Below are 19230 nucleotides of genomic sequence, written 5' to 3'. Positions count from 1 at the left end.
CTTTTGAGAGAAATTATAGTGTCCAAAAAGAACGATTTGTACATGTGTATAGATGAAAAATATTTGTAACAGCAATCATTCAATTATAGTTACACACATTCTGACATCTAGATCAAATGACTATTACAAAGGTTACACGCATGTTTTATGTACCCAAATTAAACAGGGACACTGGTCTTCGTTCTACTAGGTATTCATTAATTAAAATCGATAGTAATTACTAAAAAAACTGTATTGTTTTTTATTATGTTAAATGTCACATTCTACGCGCCAATTGTTTATCTACTCCGTCATTTGTTGGTTGAATAAATACCTTCTTTCTAAATTTTGAATGGTGTTTCCTTGCCATCGTGAATACATGATAAATAGAAAAAAATGTAGTATCAGATCTGCTCATGACAGGAATCTCTATGAAGGTATATGGGTGATATTTTACGAAGACGAAATACTTATTATTTATCAAGCGAGAATCATTATTTTGAAGTGAAATATATTTTGTCGTTTCTTGCTGTTACTTTTGTTGCTCTAACTAGTTTGTTGAGGTTGGCTCTAAGATGATACTACTCTGTTCAGTAAAAGTATACTTTGTACACATTTTGTACACATGCACTGTCCACTGGTTGGACACTCGAGCACACCTCTGTGTTGAGATTGGCTCTAAGATGGTACTACAGGACTAATATCAGCATCCTGGGCCATTCAGTTACTGAGAAGAAGCCGTTTAAAGATTTTAGGCTTTTTACCCCTGTGCCATTGACTGAAGGTCAAGGTCATTCATTTGAACATACTTGGTAGACCGGCATCCCAGCATGCTACAGGCCAAATATCAGTTTTCAGTTTTTGAGAAGAAGTCGTTTGAATAAACACGGCGGACAGCAGAAGGCGGACGACGACAGACGAAACCTGATGACTACAGCTTATCCTGATCCGATATACTAATTTTCACAGAAATTTGGTAATATTTAAATTTCAGAAGCCGCTATTATAATGTTATCATATATCATAATATTGTCAAAGATAAACATAAAGTGGTACTATTATAATATCCATCTATCATTATAGTATTACTATACATATGTTGTACATAGAGGCAAATGTCAAATTTGTTGAATCGATAACATGAACGCAATACATAACTTGACAGTGAGTGTTACCTTGTTGGTTTGTTTCTAAATACACAATTTTATTATTTAATAATTGACAAATTCATTTTTTACAAATCTTAAGACAATATATCAATGGGGAAATATTTCAGTGAAGTCGATTATGAGAAACAAAGCATGGTTTGTACTCTACGTACTTCGGGAATGATAAGATAAATAATTGTCTGTAAATCCGGATCGTGTTACCATCTAAGTTATGGCGGTGATCACGTGCCACCAGGCGAGTTTACCTTTTCATATAACTGGATGTAATAACTCAGTCATCTATGCAAACTGTGTATTAACTAACCCATTGTGACAGTCCTCTAATAGATATTGAAATACTGGATAATTATGTCCGTGTCTGAAAACAGGTTAGATAGCTGTAATTGAATATAGATAGATGATGATTGAAATACGTACATGTACTGTGAAGGACGTCAATTATTTAAAATCTGTATTGATTTAACTCTAGCTAGACAAGCGGTAAGGTTTTGGCAAAGTAGCAATAAATGATGTGCCTTTATCTATAAGGGGACTGTCACAATGGGCTAGTTAATAATGTCTAATAATACATTGCATTCTAGAACATTCTTTTAGTGACGGTAGTATATATACAGTGGCACCGAGATATTTACAGAGAGGTTTAAGATGGCGGAGAGACATGGCTCATGTCAAAAACTGTCGAAATACACGATGAACAGGTAAGATATGCCACATAAAGAATATGTATAAGCAAGCTCTGGTAGCAATTAATGAAGTGAACCATAGGTTAGTTTTATCTTGTTCAATGTCATGACAGAATACATCTACTGTTATTGTTGATGATATAATGATGACGATAATAAGTTTAACAATGTTTATTCGATAATACTTTTGTTGAATGTAGGTAAAGCAAGTAACAGAATTTGTCGGCTTTTATCCAATAGGTGATAAACTGATGATGTCACAGGAAATCCAGCAACACACAGGCGAGTTTTGCAAAGTTTTCTTTCACTATGTACCAAGTTTGGACTTTACGGAGCAGTTTCTTACACATATAATTACCGGACAAGTAGCCAAGTCTTACACGCCGGTAAACATTGCCAGAGAAGGTAAGATCCTATCTACTTTTGTTTTATTGAACCAATAAAATATCAACACGAAGGATGTTTTTAGATAACCTTCATTGATTCCCGTTCAACAACTATTTCTAACCTAGTCAAAGTTCCATTAGTCTATTGTCAGGTCAATGTTGAGGTCATGGTGATCGATTTTTCGTCTATGAAAATATTTTGATATTATCATATCTGTGCGCTATGCAAAGAAGATGATAGATACATAATGTAGGACGCAAGTCTATGGGTATGGGTGATCGGGTGGTGTAGTGGTTATGCCACTCGCCTTTCACCTAGCCGACCGGGGTTCGATCTCCGGCGGGGACGTGAAAAGGTCAGGGGTCACCTACCATATCATGTGGGGTTTCTCCGGGCACTCCTCCCACTGTAAGAGCCCTCGCGCGCATTCATCCGGCCCGTCGAAAGTGATTTGTATAAGTTGTATAACTTGTGTCGCAATCGATGTAAAAAAAAAATTAAAAAAAGTTAATATTTTATTATTTTTACCCAAGTCAAATACCAGACTCTTTACATAAGAATGACCCAAGTCAAATACCATAATCTTTACATAAGAATGACCCAAGTCTAATACCAGGATCTTTACATAAGAATGACCCAAGTCTAATACCAGGATCTTTACATAAGAATGACCCAAGTCTAATACCATAATCTTTACATAAGAATGACCCAAGTCTAATACCATAATCTTTACATAAGAATGACCCAAGTCTAATACCAGGGTCTTTATATACGTTGGACCCGAGTCTTATACCATAATCTTTATATATGTAGGGTCCAAGTCTAATACCAGGATATTTATATAAGAATGACCCAAGTCTAATACCAGGGTCTTAATATACGTTGGACCCGAGTCTAATACCATAATCTTTATATATGTAGGGTCCAAGTCTAATACCAGGATATTTATATAAGTCGATTCCAAGTCCAATACAAGGAGCTTTATATTAGTAGAGTCCAAGTCTAATACAAGGATCTTGATATATGTATGGTCTAAGTATAATACCAGAAATTTTATATAAGTAGCACCCAAGTCTAATACCAGGATCTTTACATAAGTCGCTTCCAAGTCTAATACCAGGATCCTTAAATAAGTAGCACCAAAGTCTAATACCAGGATCTTGATATAAGTAGGACCCAAGTGAAATACCAGGATCTTTATACAAGTGGAGTCCCAGAATAATACCAGGCTCTTAATATAAGAAAAAACCCGAGTCTAATACTTTAGATCTTTATATATGTAGGGTTCAAGTCTAATACCAGGATATTTATATAAGTAGAACCTAAGTCTAACATCAGGATCTTTATCTTCGTAGGACCCAAGTCTAATACCAGGATATTTATATAAGTAGAACCTAAGTCTAACATCAGGATCTTTATCTTCGTAGGACCCAAGTCTTATACCAGGATTTTTATATAAGCGGATTCCAAGTCTAATACCAGGATCTTTATATAAGTGAAGTCCATGTCTAATACTAGGATCTTTATATATTTGAAGTCCAAGTCTAATACCAGGATCTTTATATATTTGGAGTCCAAGTCTAATACCATAATCTTTATATACGTATGACTCAAGTCTAATACCAGGATCTTTATATATTTGGAGTCCAAGTCTAATACCAGGATCTTTATATAAGTAACACGCAAGTCTAATACCAAGATCTTTATATAAGTAACACCCAAGTCTAATACCAGGATTTTTTTATATAATTGGAGTCCGAGTCTAATACCAGGATCTTTTTATAAATAGCATCCAAGTCTATTACCGGGATCTTTATATAAGTAGGAACTAAGTCTAACACCAGGATCTTTATCTTAGTAGGACACAAGTCTTATACCAGGATCTTTATATAAGTAAGACCCGAGTCTAATATCAAGATCTTTATATAAGTGGATTTTAAGTCTTATAACAGGATCTTTATAAAAGTAGCACGCAAGTATAATACCAGGATCTTTATATAAGTGGAGTCCAAGTCTTATACTAGGATCTTTATATAAGAAGCACCCAAGTCTAATACCAGGATCTTATATAAGTAAGACCCAAGTCTTATTCCAGGATCTTAAAATAAGTGGAGTCCAAGAATAATACCAGGATCTTAATATAAGTTGAGTCCAAGTATGATACAAGGATCTTTATAAGTAGGGTTCAAGTCTAATACCAGGAGAAGCATGTAAGTAGGACCCAAGTCTAATACCAGGATCTTTATATAAATAGGACCCAAGTCTAATACCAGGATCTTTATATTAGTCGATTCCAGGTCTAATACCAGGATCTTTAAATAAGTAGCACTAAATTCTAATACCAAAAAAAAATAAAAAATTAGCGGCCTCTAACGCTACTAAATACAGACTATAAAATTATTGCAAAGGTTATCAGTAATAGAATCAAACCTCTTCTTGCTAAAATTATACATACAGACCAAAAGGGTTTTGTGCCAGGAAGAAATATCATGAATGCCAACAGACAATTACAAGACATAATTGAATATTGTGATATTGAGGAAGAGAATGGAGCCATTGTATTCATTGATCAACAAAAAGCCTTTGATAGAATAGAATGGGATTGGATATTTCATTGCTTTGAAAAATTTAATTTTGGACCTAAATATTGTAATTGGATAAAAATGCTTGTAGGTAATGCTACAACTTGTATAGAAACAAATGGTTTTACTTCAAGATATTTTCAGTTATCAAGATCAGCGAGACAGGGTTGCCCAATGGCGCCAATAATGTACATTTTACAAGCAGAACCACTGGCATGTACTATACGAGCAACTTCGGATATTAAAGGAATCAAATTACCAAATACCAATAATTCAGAAGTAAAATTAAATGGATTTGCTGATGATATGCAACATTTTCACAGAACTGAAGAATCTATTACACAATCCTTTGAACTATTTGAAATATATGAGAGAGCATCAGGCTCAAAGATAAATTATGATAAAACTGAAGCTATATATCTAGGGAAATGGAAAAATAAGAAACCAGTATTTGATAAGATAAAATGGACAAAAAATTCTGTCAAAACTTTAGGTATACATCATGGATATAATATTGATATAGACAATCTATGGAAGGATAAAGTTCAAAAAATAAAAAAAACTGTGTGCAAATATGGAAAACTAGAAACCTTAGTATTAGAGGTAAAGTGTTGATTATCAGGTCTCTAATATTATCTACAATAAGCTTCGAAATTGAAGCTAGAGGTATCCCAGAAAAGTACAAAAATGAAATTAACTTGATTGTATGGAATTTCATATGGGATAGCAAAGTTAATCTTGTTAATAGAAAAACGTGCTGTAACAATAAAAATAAAGGAGGAATTAATATGGTAGATATTGATGTTTTTATATTAAGTAAATATGTGAAGACTACATACATGATACTGCAGTCAAAATTGGATAATTGGAATGCATTTGGGAAACACTTCCTACAAAAGTTTGATGAAATACATAACACAAAATATTTTATATGTAATTGCTCCAATCTACAAGGACTAGAATTAAGTGGAATACCTTTCTTTTATCAAAAATGTATCAAAGCATGGTCAACATTCAGAACCAAAATCCCTGCCACTAGTAAAAATGAAATTATGAACCAAAACCTTTTTAAAAATACCAATTTAATGGTAAATGGTAAATCACAATGTTTTAAATCTTTTTTACAGTCACAGCTGACAAAAATTAAAGATATTTGGAATGAAGATGAAAAAAAGTTCATTGATAGTGAGCTACTTCTAAGAAAGCTACACAAAAAAAAATAACTGGATAGCAGAATTTACTATTATCAAAAGTTCAATTCCACAAAATTTTTTACAAATACTCAGAGATAACTATGTTCAAGATACTGAACAGTATATAAATTCTGATTTAAAAATAATTATTAAAAACAACAAATTGAATAAAGAAACACTAATTTCTTCTGAAAAGCTAAAAGAGAAATATATACAAAAAAATCTGATGCCGGATTGTGAACCCATTGCAGAAGTAAAATGGAAAGAATATTTCCAAAACAGTAATTTAGATAAAAAGAATTGGCAAATAATATGGACAAAATTTCAGTATATTGCTATATCACAAAAAATTAAACAATTTGAGTGGAATTTTTTACATAGAATCATTTTTACTGAAACAAAATTGCAGTTAATGAATAGATCGGATGGAAAATGTCATTTTTGTGAAAATGCTGAAACACTGTGTCATTTATTTTATACATGTAATTATGTCCAAAATCTCTTGTCTTGTATAAAACACAATATTTCTAATCAAATCACTTGGAAACAGAAAATTATTGATATATTTAGTAATGAAGCAAAATTTCTGCTAGGTAATTATGAAGATGAAGAGAAAGATTTATTGGAAACAATTATTATCAGCACTAAATTTACAGTATGGAAAGTTAGAAATATTGTGAAGTACCAAAACAAGAATATAAGTGTCCAATCTGCACTTATTATCTTTAAAAGCATTATTATAGAAAATATTGGGAATTATTTGAAATGTCAAAATTCAAGAAAAAAGGAACTGTACAAAATGTTATCAAATGCCATAGTATAGTCAAAAATATCATAATCTTTCTGAATTATTTCTACTATATATATAGAATTTGAACTACTATGTACAGAACTTCAGTTGCGGTATGAATAGAGAGTGAATGAGAAATGAGAGGAAGGAATAATACGGTTTGTATATAGGAGTTGTCTCCCTTATATAATTCTCTTTGTAGAAGGAGTTACCTCCCCTTATTTATTACCAGCAAATATCTTATCTACTGTAATATCAAAACTCTAACTTTATATATTAACATTTCCTTTTTTGATAATTCAATATATATGCAGATATTGTAGACCGCACTGTAAAATAATGCTTAAGTGCATGGTCAATTAAACACAAAATTTAAAACTTAAAATAAGAAAAGTCTTTTCAAGAATTATATTTATACATGTATATAAATAAGTATAAAGTACTATATTGGATGGGTGAGAGAGAGAGAGTAAAATATGTAGAAATATGGAAATTTGTAAGAGAGGCCTTCGGTGGAAGGGACATTGTATTATAATCAACATGTACTATTGAATAAAAAAAGGTTTTGAAATAAAAAAAAAAAAAGTCTAATACCATGATGTTGATATACGTAGGACCCAAGTCTAATACCAGGATCTTTATATAAGTGTAATGAGGTAAAAACGGTATAAAGCTAGTATATTAATAATCCGAAATAAAAGGCCAAAATAAATTCAAAGTAAAATCAAAATCATTTCTATGGAATATATATTCAGCCACTATAGGGCCTTCTTCAGTCCGAAATAACACTAACACAACGTGTTCGTCTACATGTTTGTTTACATCTATTGTGTGCAGGTACGAAATGTCTCGGCCCGTTTGATGTATACGGCGGATTATTTCGACCCAACATGCTATGTGCACTATATCAACATCAGTGTTAAAAAATGGTTATAACCACAAGATACTTTATCAGATAGACTCATGTAGCCATAAACATAACACTGACGTATCAAAAGGGGATATTATATGCAATCACTTGCACGGTCGAAACGTCAGACATACCAGCTTTTCGAGGTGGCAATCGAAAGAAAATTTTGACAATCGACTAAGGGTATGTTATTGTTTTGAGACAACTCGCACCTCACACTATTCTGTGAACATAGTGCCTATTACATCAAATCTAATAAAATAAAACACAGATTCCTATTATCATTACGTTTGATAAAAAGGATCAGAGAAAATCCCACTAGGGGCCACGTCCACGTGATCCTTGATAAAGACCAGTCAAATTGCTGCCTGCAAAATCTTGACACTGACAAAGTCATCTCGCCCCAAGAGCACAACATAGCTTACCGTATATGTATACTGGGACGAAATGTCGTTTACACTTGATGCAGCAAGGTGCAGAACCTACACGTGGTCGTGAGTACACGTGGTATAAAGGTCACCTGAACATGACATGACCCCCATGGGACGCTGTCAGATCCTCTAATCACCGGAGTGGTTATAAGGATCTGTATTGCTGTTTACAGCCGTGGTTCCCTAGTGACCACCAATCTCTGTACGGCAGGTTGATCCCATTCTGACTTAGAATTGAGGAGCTTGTCAGCAACTGATCCGTGTATAGCGACCGCCTCTGAAACTTGTCGTTCGAGTGGCTTGGAGAAGGTCTTGAGGACTTCACACTTGAAGTTTCTAATGTCACCTTCGTCTCCTGGGTGTTCTTTGAGCAAGTGCTTAGCCAGAGCATTAGAGATATTACCACTCTCTACTTGGCGGCTGTGTTCCTGGAACCGGGTATAGGCATTTCGGCCGGTTTCACCAATGTACTCAGCCACTGTGTTGTGCTTGGCACAGATTTTGCATGTGGCTTTGTACAGCGCACCGGACCGGAAATGTAATGACCCACCACCAGAACCAGGGTTGACACAGAACACACTCTCCTCGTTGACACTCATCACCAAATTTAGTGTCGGTACGAACAAGTTGCTGCTTGACCGTCTGCTCACCAGTTTCAACCACCCTGATATTCACGTCAAGTCTGGGCCCCTGTACCGCTGTCACCCCTCGTACACGTCTGGCAAGTTCTGTACCAGGAGTTGATGGTACAAAAATTACGGTGTCAGCTGGTCGAAACCACGCTGCCTTTTTCACGTTCCTCCTAGACCTGCGCTCATTCTCCTTCCAAGATCTATGCCGATATAGGGGCGTATCACCACGCTCGCTCGCGGATACCTGATTGGCATAGCCTCTGAGGGCAGCAATGATAACATTAGCCCTAAAGGACTCTGTGTATCCTGAGATCAGCATCATCTCTGCAAGATCCTCCATAAGCTCTTGGCGCAGTTCTGGTACCAAAGATGGTCTGGTGTTACGCAATCGGCGTATGCCGTCCTAAATTAGGGATTGGCGTTTCACGGACACAGGGAGTGCACTGCGATTGAGGATGAATTGTGAGCTGGAAACATCTTTCTTGTAGAACTTCCAGTCCACAGACCCATCCGTGTCGCGAATTTGGACCTGAATGTCCAGCAACGGCATCCGTCCAGAATCATGGGCCGAGGGATAGTGAATATAAGTGGAGTCCCAGTATAATACCAGGATCTATAAATAAGTAGCACTAAAGTCTAATACCAGGATCTTGATATAAGTAAGACCCAAATCTAATACAAGGATATTTACATAAGTGGAGTCCAAGTCTTATACCAGGATCTTTATATAAGTAGCACGCAAGTCTAATACCAGGATCTTATATAAGTAAGACCCGAGTCTAATATCAGGATGTTTTATATAACTAGGGTCCAACTATAATACGAAGATCTTTATATAAGTTGAGTCCAATACCAGGATCTGTATAAGTAGGGTTCAAGTCTACCAGGATCTTTACATAAGAGAAGTAATCTCAGACTGGCATTTTACATTCTTCCCGAACTTCATTTTTAGGTCACCTGATCATAGGTCATGGTGATATATAGCGATAGTCTTTTTCCGTCGAACGCGATAACTTATATAATTAGGTGAATATGAATTGATAGTAATGAAATTTTGTATGTAGACTAACATTGGGAAGATCTTGGGCGAGTTTGAGAATCAACTTGATTTAAGTGTAATTTCAGGAGATATCGTCTTTTGCAATTATAATTATTATTGGACATTGTAAACACAATAACTATATACGCACCGAGCTTAATGAAAATTTGTATGTAGACTAACATTGGAAAGATCTCGGCCGAGTTCAAAAATTCAACTTGATTTGACTGTAACTTATGGAGTTATTGCCCTTTGCAATAATAATTATTTTTGGACCTTTTGAACATGATGACTTGAGGAAATATGCACAGAGCTTAAAGAAACTTTGTACGTTGACTAACATTGGAAAGATCTCGGACGAGTTTGAAAATCAGCTTGATTCGACTGTAACTTACGGAGTTATTGAAATAATAATTATGATTGGATCTTCGTTGTGAACATGGTAAATATTCACCAAAATTAAAGAAATGTATGCAAACTAACACTAGAAAAAAACAAGTACGGAAGATGTATTTATTCCATCGTAATTGATGGAGTTATAATTTTGCAATAATAATATTTACTGGAACTTAAAAATTGCATCTATGATATATCAATAAATTTATTGTATTTAAATGTTCTTGATTACTAGATGTTATGTAAATATTTTTACGTACACAAAAATGTTTCTTATTTCATGATTGTTTTGTCAAAAGGAACAAAGGACAACAATAGGCTAGTAAATAACATAAATAATTTGTATCAAATACCAGGTGACCATTTAGGCCCATCGACCTCTTACTTATTTAAATATTTAAGCCTGCTTCTTCAAAGGTTTACACATATGTTTAATGCTATATATTCGTATTCATTTTAATTACTTCTGATTGTTTTACATTGATGATAATGATCCTTTCATTTTTATAATGCATCAGCTAAAATAAAACAATAAGGAAAATTATACGTGAGACCTATACATAATGTGTAATGTCAAAAATTGAAATATCACATTATACTTGTCATTAATTTAGTCCACTCGGTATGATGAAAACGTCACCAGTCTGTACAGTGTTTACTTTATTATCCTGAATCGATATCTAAATGAAGGCGCGATGACCCTGGCAGTTATTTGTATGTAGAATGATTTTTTTTAAGAAAATATATTTCAGAAGAAGTGTACAAGACATACATATATAAATAGTATATACAATGTATATTGTATTATCAATATATTTTCATTAATTTGTCATCAATAATTCCCTTCAAAGATTTATTGCTTATTAACCATACGATATTATAATGTTTAATATATATAAGTTTTGAAGTTAAAAGTGTGTATCATTGCATTGTAGAATGATCTTATTACTTATTTCATACCATGTACACGTCTTGTGGTTCGTGTGTTGTTTTTTAAGTATCCAATCCTAGTGGAAAACTTCTATAAAATTACCTAACGTAGTAATATCCTCTACAAAATATTTCAGAATATTTTATTGTCAGATGTTACATACAATCGGAATTGGGCAACAGGCAACATGCCTATACACGTCCTCTCCTTACATATTAACAGTAGATACATATACATAAATAATCTGAATTGCTATATTTATTTAATGATGATGATTTGCTAAAACATCAAGCTAGATATTGATAAACATCATATACAAAATGTCTCCTAATTCATATCATAACAAATAGAAAAAAAAAAGATTTTACAAGATATTCAACGAATTCAACGAAATCTATTCAACAAAATCAACGAAATCTATTGGTATCTCTGACAAAGCACTGAACTTTATCCAATATAGCTTTGTTAATGTTTATATCGTGTCTTTCAGAGCCTTGCAAAAATGTTTGTGTTGTCAGTGGTATATCATTGTCAAGTTCCAAGATAGAGTTAAAAAGGAGCCGTCTAGGGTTGACGTATAAAGGACAGTATAGAAAATATACATGAAATGATAAGGAACCAGTGGTCAAACTCTTTATACAATATTCTGTGGGGGTCACCAATAATTGTCTGTCTTACTTAAACGTATCCTCGTGTTGATAGTCGCGTTTTGCATGAGAAACGCCTCGTCCATGCCGTTCTCTATAAATGCCGAATAATTGTCCATTGTCTCTCGATCATCCAATTATCTATACAATACTAAATAATGATCATACAGCTCCCATTCTATATGAAATGTTTAATATTGGTCCAGTTTTGAATTGTGAAAGAGTGAAAACTAAATTTGTCAGATATGGCATTGATGATTAGACCGCCTTGGGATAGATAAATATGTACATGCATATCTCTTTACTTTTGTTTCAGTGGAAAAGATCTTTTCTGGTGAAAACAGATCTTTCTGGACCGAAATTAAACTTCAAGATGAAGTTGGTTTCCATGAACTTGAAAGATTGCTTCTGGCAAAGTGGTTTGAATTCAAGAAAGACGCTGAAAATGCTGCTTGGCTCGAGTTTCTTCCTATGGAACGACGAATGTATCAGATTTCCTATAATACAAAGGTATCTTTTAAAGGCGTTAGCATGTATGGAGGTGCATTGGTATCTTCGAATCAGTTCGTTTCCCATTGGGATACTACACCATCTAATGATGGCCTCCTATTTCCCTCAACTACATTCGACTACAATAAGGAACTTATTGAAATCAAAAGACAAGAAAGTGTGCAAATATCATTCACCCAGATCGAAGAGAGAATAGTTTTTGATCACCACAAACTTTCTTGGTATATTTACTTAGGATTGAAAAAAGTTCCAAAAGTTTATACAGATTACAACCAATTACCCAAACGAGCTTTGTCCATTCAACAAATCGACAAAAAAGACTTTGGAAATACTTCCGTTATTTGTTTGAACATTCCAGAGAAACCATATGGTGAATCTAAATTAGAAATCAAGCAAGATATTCAGACACTACTGACAATGTTAAGGCAGTTTGGATTTAAACTAGCCTTCGCTACAATTAAAGAGAAAAGACCACGAGAAGAGGATCTCGCAAGGACACTTCCCTTCCGTACGTTTGAACTTGAGTACGGATGGCAGTGCCTTCTCTCTTGTGGTTTTAAAGTCACAGACTCTCTTACATCAGAGTCGATCCCAATACTACGGAAACATCGTTCTGCTCTAACTCCAGACGTTTTCCAATTGATGGCAAGCAAAGCTGAGAATAATCAATTCTTTGATTTCAACACTTCATTTATGGAGTGTCTACAAGAGGTTAAAAGCTCGTGGAAGACTGATGATGACGAAACTAAGGAGCCTCATCTGACAATGTGCCGTAGACTTGTCGTGACCCCAAGCCGCGAAATTCCTATGGCAAAGGAACCGATAGTTCCAAACAGAGTCATTCGTCAATACAAACATGACTACTTCATAAGAGTAGTATTCCGAGATGAAGATTTTACGAAGCTGAGTGGCGACGGATTGACCATACTATCCGACAGGATACGTGACTTCATGGATAAAGGATTTACGATTGGAAATAGACATTATGAGTTTCTGGCCTGTTCTAATAGCCAGTTGAGGGATCATGGAGTGTGGTTTTTTTCTCCGTATGAAGGTTGGACGTCAGAAAAGATAAGAAATTCCATCGGCGATTTCAAAGAGGAACGGTGTGTCGCAACATATGTATCCCGAATGGGCCTATGCTTCTCTGCTACGAAAGACACATTTGAAGTCGACGATAAGAATGTAGCTTTCATTGAGGATATCAAACACGAATCTTACTGTTTCACTGATGGAATCGGCAAGATATCCTTATCTCTGGCGAAAAAGGTTTCTTTTCTTTATTCTTTATCTTTTGTGTAACATAAAGTGTCTGAACAGTTGATACATTGTTAAAGTCAATATTTCATGTTTCGAAATTATATCTAATTTGACCCCAAATCACATTGTTGAAAAGGTTTGATTTTTTAGAATACTTATCCATTTATAACTAATTTCGACAAGATAATGACATTTTCATCCGCCGCAATATTGTTTTATGGAGTTTAAATGGAAGCCTTATACAGTTGTGTGCTTCATTGACGATGTACAATATATTTCAACGTGAAATTCAGATTAATATTTAAATATTGAAATAGGCAATAGACGGACGAGACCTTCATAAAGCAGTGAATACTTCACATGGGATAAATAAAGTGTTATATTGTTACAGGTAGCGAAGACGTTAAAGCTGGACAGAGTACCCTCAGCATTTCAGATCCGTTACGGTGGATGTAAGGGCGTGGTAGCGCTAGACCCAACACTCGGGGACAGTAATGATATCTTATATATTAGCACCAGTATGAAGAAATTCGATTCTCCGTCAAAGCACCTGGAAATTCTGGACACTACACGGCCAGGTTTTAATGTTTATTTCAAATTGCTAGATTTAGCCTTCAACATATATAAGACCTGTTGAAGTATGTTTTATGACAAACCAAAAGTGATCAGAGTTTCCTTTGATGTCTCATATCGCGATATAATAATGCGACATTAATGATAGAATTTGTACGACCTCGATCTACATAAAACTTAGACTTGTGATTCCGCTCCATTACGATGCTCTACAATACACTCAAATAAAGATCTAACAACATCTCGTTCGGGGTCACCTCAGCATTACCACCACACGAACGGTTAGTTGTTAGATATTGTATTGGAGCATATCGTAGAACATCGTAGTGGAGCAGAATTGGTTTGATTTTAATTAGACTGAACAGTACCTCTGATTACATGGGACAGATTGAATCAATAGGCCCTCCCATGATGATATAGTATGACGTACTGGCATAGTTAGTCTTATTGTATGCCATATACTATTTGGAAAATGTTGTCTATCAGTGAGTATTTTTTGTAGTTTTATTCGTTCGTTGAAAAGGATATCTTAAAACTATTTCTGATCCTGCATTTTAATAAATACGAATGAAACATGCAACTCGGTACTGTCTATAGTTTTTAAAGCATGTATGATTTCTGTGTTTGCAGCTCAACTATATCTTAACAGGCAAGTGATCACTCTAATGTCGGGACTTGGGGTGCCAGATCACGTATTCCTCGACCTGCAAGAGACAATGATTTTTGAAATGGCTGAAATGTTATTGTATGACAATAAAGCTATGAAAGCACTGAATGAGGTAAATATTTAATGCAGGTGTTCCTACATATTTCACAAACAGTAAACTCAATATGTCTCAATGTCAATATTTTGCCTTTATTTAAAAGTTTACTTGTGATTTGATTGTCACTGAAAATATATCATGTGTTTCTTTATTTTGTAGGTAAACCTAGGAATAAAATACGTTGATTTGAGGAACGCTGGTGTATCTTTCACAACCAATGTTTTCTTCAGATCGGTGTTGTTGACAATTTACAAAAACAAACTGAGGGAATTGACTCGGAAAGCTAGGATTGAGATACCGATTGAAAAAGGGAGAATAATGATGGGGACAGTGGATGAAACAGGGATCTTGGAATACGGCCAAGTGTTCGTATCTTACACGAAGATTGGTGAAGTGTCCAGCAGAGATGTTGATATACTAAAAACCGAAGTCGTAGTCACCAAAAACCCTTGTTTTCACCCTGGTGACCTGCGCAAATTTCAGGCTGTTGATGTACTCGAGCTCCATCACCTTGTGGACTGTATTGTTTTTCCTCAAAATGGACCTCGTCCGCATCCAGATGAAATGTCAGGATCAGACTTGGATGGGGATAAGTACTTCGTTTGCTAGGATTTAAAACTGCTTCCTCCAGGAGAAAATAGATCACCGATGGACTTTCTAAAACGTGAAAAGAAGAAACTACTCCGACCGATAGAGGTACAAGACACCACAGAATTTATTTCCCGTTACATACAGGTAGACCAGCTCGGTGTTATTGCAAATGCCCATGTTGTCCATGCAGACTCAAAGGATATTTTTTGTACAGAATGTGAGCAATTATGCAAGATGCATTCCGACGCTGTCGACTTTCCAAAGACTGGACAATTCCCAAGATTGACTACTAGCTTGAGGCCCACTAAATACCCAGACTTTATGATGAAATCAGACAAACCTCGATATACATCCAAGAAGATTCTTGGAAAGATATACCACCAGTGTAGGTCTTTAGAACAAGCTAACAGTCGCACGTGTGACATTGACCTTCACCAACCTTCGGTCACAATGGACCAAGAAATGATATACTCAGGATACGAGAGATTCATGGATTCTGCACGTCAATTTGTGAATCGTTACAACTACAAAAATTTTCAGCTGATGACGATATACGGAATCGGCTCTGAAGCTGAAGTTGTCACAGGTATCATTCACAGTTTTAACACAAAACGGAGTTATTTCCCTAACGAAAGGTTCAATATAACACAGGTAATCAAGGCAAAGGTCAAAGCTATCAGACAGAAATGCAGAGAGGATTTCTTCAACGAATTTGGTGACCAGGATCATTGCTTCAAAAATCTAGACAATGGCAAAGTTGCCCCCCTGGCAAAAGCTTCTGCATGTTATGTCACATCTTGCCAACAAACATTTAATGGGAAGTTAATGGTAAGCTGTCCGTGGATTTTGAGCGACCTACTCGCGATGATAAAATCGTCACCACAAAATAGTGTTCAAGACAAAATTGGTTCGTCGCTATACGAACAATCGATATCGAATGACGAGAAACGAAGGAAGATTTTCAAAAGACTTCTCTCAGTGACTGATCTAGTCAAAAGAACACTTGCACAAAACGCAACTGTATGTGCCATAGGTTTGCCAGCTTTATACCTTGCGGATATATCCTGTGCGGATGTTGATGTTTATGTAGAACTTCCATCGACAGGTCAAGAGCTTAGTGAAATCCTATGTGAAGCTTTTAATGGATACAAGAATATCAAACCGCTATCGTTTTCCATTCCAACAGGCCGTGGTCAGGTTAACGTGACCTTCACATCTGACGCTGTACTTCGGGATCGAACGCATTTCATCGATAGACAACTCAGAGACTCTCCACTATATAAACCGATCATTGTCTTTCTTCTCGACTGGGCCAGAAAGTATGACCTAATAGGTATATCCACAGGAGCAGTGTTCACAGACGACGAGTTTGTGATTCTAATCCTCACAATACTGACAAATGTGGAAAAGTCTAAATCATTTACGAGCAAAGAAAACTCGGGGCAAAGATGTAAGAGGTCGTGGATTCCAAGAAACGAGAAAGAAAATATGGCATTCCTATTGATGAAATTCTTGAGAATTTTGATGAAAAAAATGAAGCCAAATGAAGCCGGTGAAGTAAAGATGATTGAGGTGGATCCTACCTACCCGAAAGAGAAACGTCTTTTGATTCCAAGAATACTTCGCTCACAGCAGTGTTACTATATGAGAGACGAGATACTTTTCGCATACCAAGAAATAGCGAAGAATAGTTCTGTAGCTGTATTTTTCGATCAGCCAGTCCAAGAAGATTCTATGACGATGGAATTGTCAGTAAGTGCATTAAGATCTGTGATAAACGCGGAAACGTATGTGGAAAAACAATTATGTAAGAGATTTGGCGCTGAAGTGAAGATTCATAGCATACAATACAGAAACTCTCCGGGACGTATGCTTGAGGCTTGGGGAAGTCCAGAACAGCTGTGGAACATCCGCCAATCTTTACACGACCTTGAAAACAATGTTACAATCAATACAACAGTTGGAAAGAAGGATCTGCTGTTCTCTGACGGTGCTTTCAAACGTGTGTATGATGGTTATACGACGCAAGGAGATCAACTCGTACTTCACAGGTACAATGGAAGACGGAATCCTAACCATAAAGAAAAAGAACTTTACACAGCTTCACCTAAAACTTCAAACAGTAGCAACACATTCAACTCAATAGCTTTCACACAGTTCTTTACCGAACGTTTGCACATACTACGCCAAGACTACGTTAGACTGTACCATGGTAAATTATGGATAGCTCTTACGTTCGGAGTATACTACCTCTTTAATGTTGACAAGGGACCCTATACAGTAGAGGAATTAGAATACAAGCTCTCTGAAAACCAAGAAATGGTTTTGCCTGATCCCAAAAATTTTCACAGAAACCGCATACAGAGACCCATCCGTGGAGCTTTCGTTCCCCAAGAATGCAACCAGAAAATCATTGAAGCAATATTGGAAAAACTGTCTTTTCAACACAAACATACACATGTAAAATTCCAGGCACGCGTTAACGTTCACAACGAAAGAAATACTGAATTGCTTGAACTTGATGAAGATCTCAATATTATTGAAAAGCGTTTGACTGATTTCAAGTGGATGGCAGTTGACATTTGTCGAGGATTGAACCATAGTGGAAGAAAACGGATCGATGTGCGATGTAAATTGCAGTCTGAAAGAAAGTTAGATGTAGAAAAAAACAAGACAGTAACGATTTTAATCAGAGATGATCAAAATCATATAAAGGCCGTGCCTGGTGAAGGTGTAACATTTGCCAGAGAAAAACATGTAAAGTGTTATCAATATTCGGGTAAGGACTCCTGCCAGAGGATTTTAAAAGACATGGATATTGAGATTTCGGTAGTGCGTGAATTCTCGGATCTTTTATATGATGAAACATTTTCCCATGTTGTATCAAGGACAGAACTTACTCTGGTACCAAAACTACCATCTTTAGATCAGGGGAACGATGAATGGGATGAGTATATCAAAGGACTTTCGGAAGTCGTTGAATATTTCGCAGACAGACTCGACTAAACGGATGCTTCAAAGGACAGGTCACGCAAATCACTGCTTCCTTAAACCAGTACAGCCAATGTGAGACTGTAGTATAAAAACTCTCTACTGCGGAAAAGGAACTGTGATTCTACCATGTGTGTATATCCGTATGACTGTCAGCGGACGTTACATGTAGGGGATTCCAAAGACGTCCCCGAGAATGTATATCTTTCGTGGCTAAATCGTCGTACTCAACGAAGATTTGAGATCTAGGTGCGACTATGGTTTATTTATCGCATTCATTGAACCTGTAGACTTGTGACTGAATGATGTCTTTGTTTGGTTGAATGCGTGTTTGTTAAGTGATTGGATGTAAAACAAAATCGTTATGATTCCACGATTGAATGCGCATATCCTTCATCATCTCTTTTTGAACACCCTTGACTAGCTAATCAATGGAGAGTACTGAACACCCTTGTGTAGCTATCCAAGGGAGAGTACTAAACACTCTTGACTAGCTAACCAAGGGAGAGTACTGACCACCCTTGACTAGCTAACCAAGGGAGAGTACTGACCACCCTTGACTAGCTAACCAAGGGAGAGTACTGACTACCCTTGACTAGCTAACCAAGAGAGAGTATTAAACATTCTTGACTAGCTAACCAAGGGAGAGTACTGACCACCCTTGACTAGCTACCAAGAGAGAGTACTAAACATTCTTGACTAGCTAACCAAGGGAGAGTACTGACCACCCTTGACTAGCTAACCAAGAGAGAGTACTGAACACCCTTGGGTA

At 35.9% G+C, this 19230-nt stretch overlaps 1 protein-coding gene across 1 annotated transcript; it reads left to right on the top strand.

Moving 5' to 3' along the window:
• The first annotated feature begins 1261 nt into the window (after window positions 1-1261).
• LOC138306630 (uncharacterized) lies at window positions 1262-15485 on the top strand. The gene is made up of 6 exons (XM_069247073.1): window positions 1262-1846; window positions 2072-2236; window positions 12086-13548; window positions 13931-14117; window positions 14743-14891; window positions 15036-15485. The coding sequence occupies exons 2-6, from the start codon at window positions 2083-2085 to the stop codon at window positions 15483-15485; spliced, it is 2403 nt and encodes an 800-aa protein (XP_069103174.1). The 5' UTR covers window positions 1262-1846; window positions 2072-2082.
• The last annotated feature ends 3745 nt before the right edge of the window (window positions 15486-19230 follow it).

This window comes from Argopecten irradians, chromosome 1, assembly GCF_041381155.1.
Source record: "Argopecten irradians isolate NY chromosome 1, Ai_NY, whole genome shotgun sequence".
NCBI lineage: Eukaryota > Metazoa > Mollusca > Bivalvia > Pectinida > Pectinidae > Argopecten > Argopecten irradians.
This window is presented reverse-complemented; position numbering and strand designations above follow the sequence as displayed.

Coding starts and splice junctions, on each gene's coding strand:
- LOC138306630 (XM_069247073.1), top strand. CDS start 2,083: ATGATGTCACAGGAAATCCAGCAACACACAGGCGAGTTTTGCAAAGTT. Junction 2,237..12,085: donor GGTAAACATTGCCAGAGAAG/GTAAGATCCTAT, acceptor CTTTTGTTTCAG/TGGAAAAGATCTTTTCTGGT. Junction 13,549..13,930: donor CCTTATCTCTGGCGAAAAAG/GTTTCTTTTCTT, acceptor ATATTGTTACAG/GTAGCGAAGACGTTAAAGCT.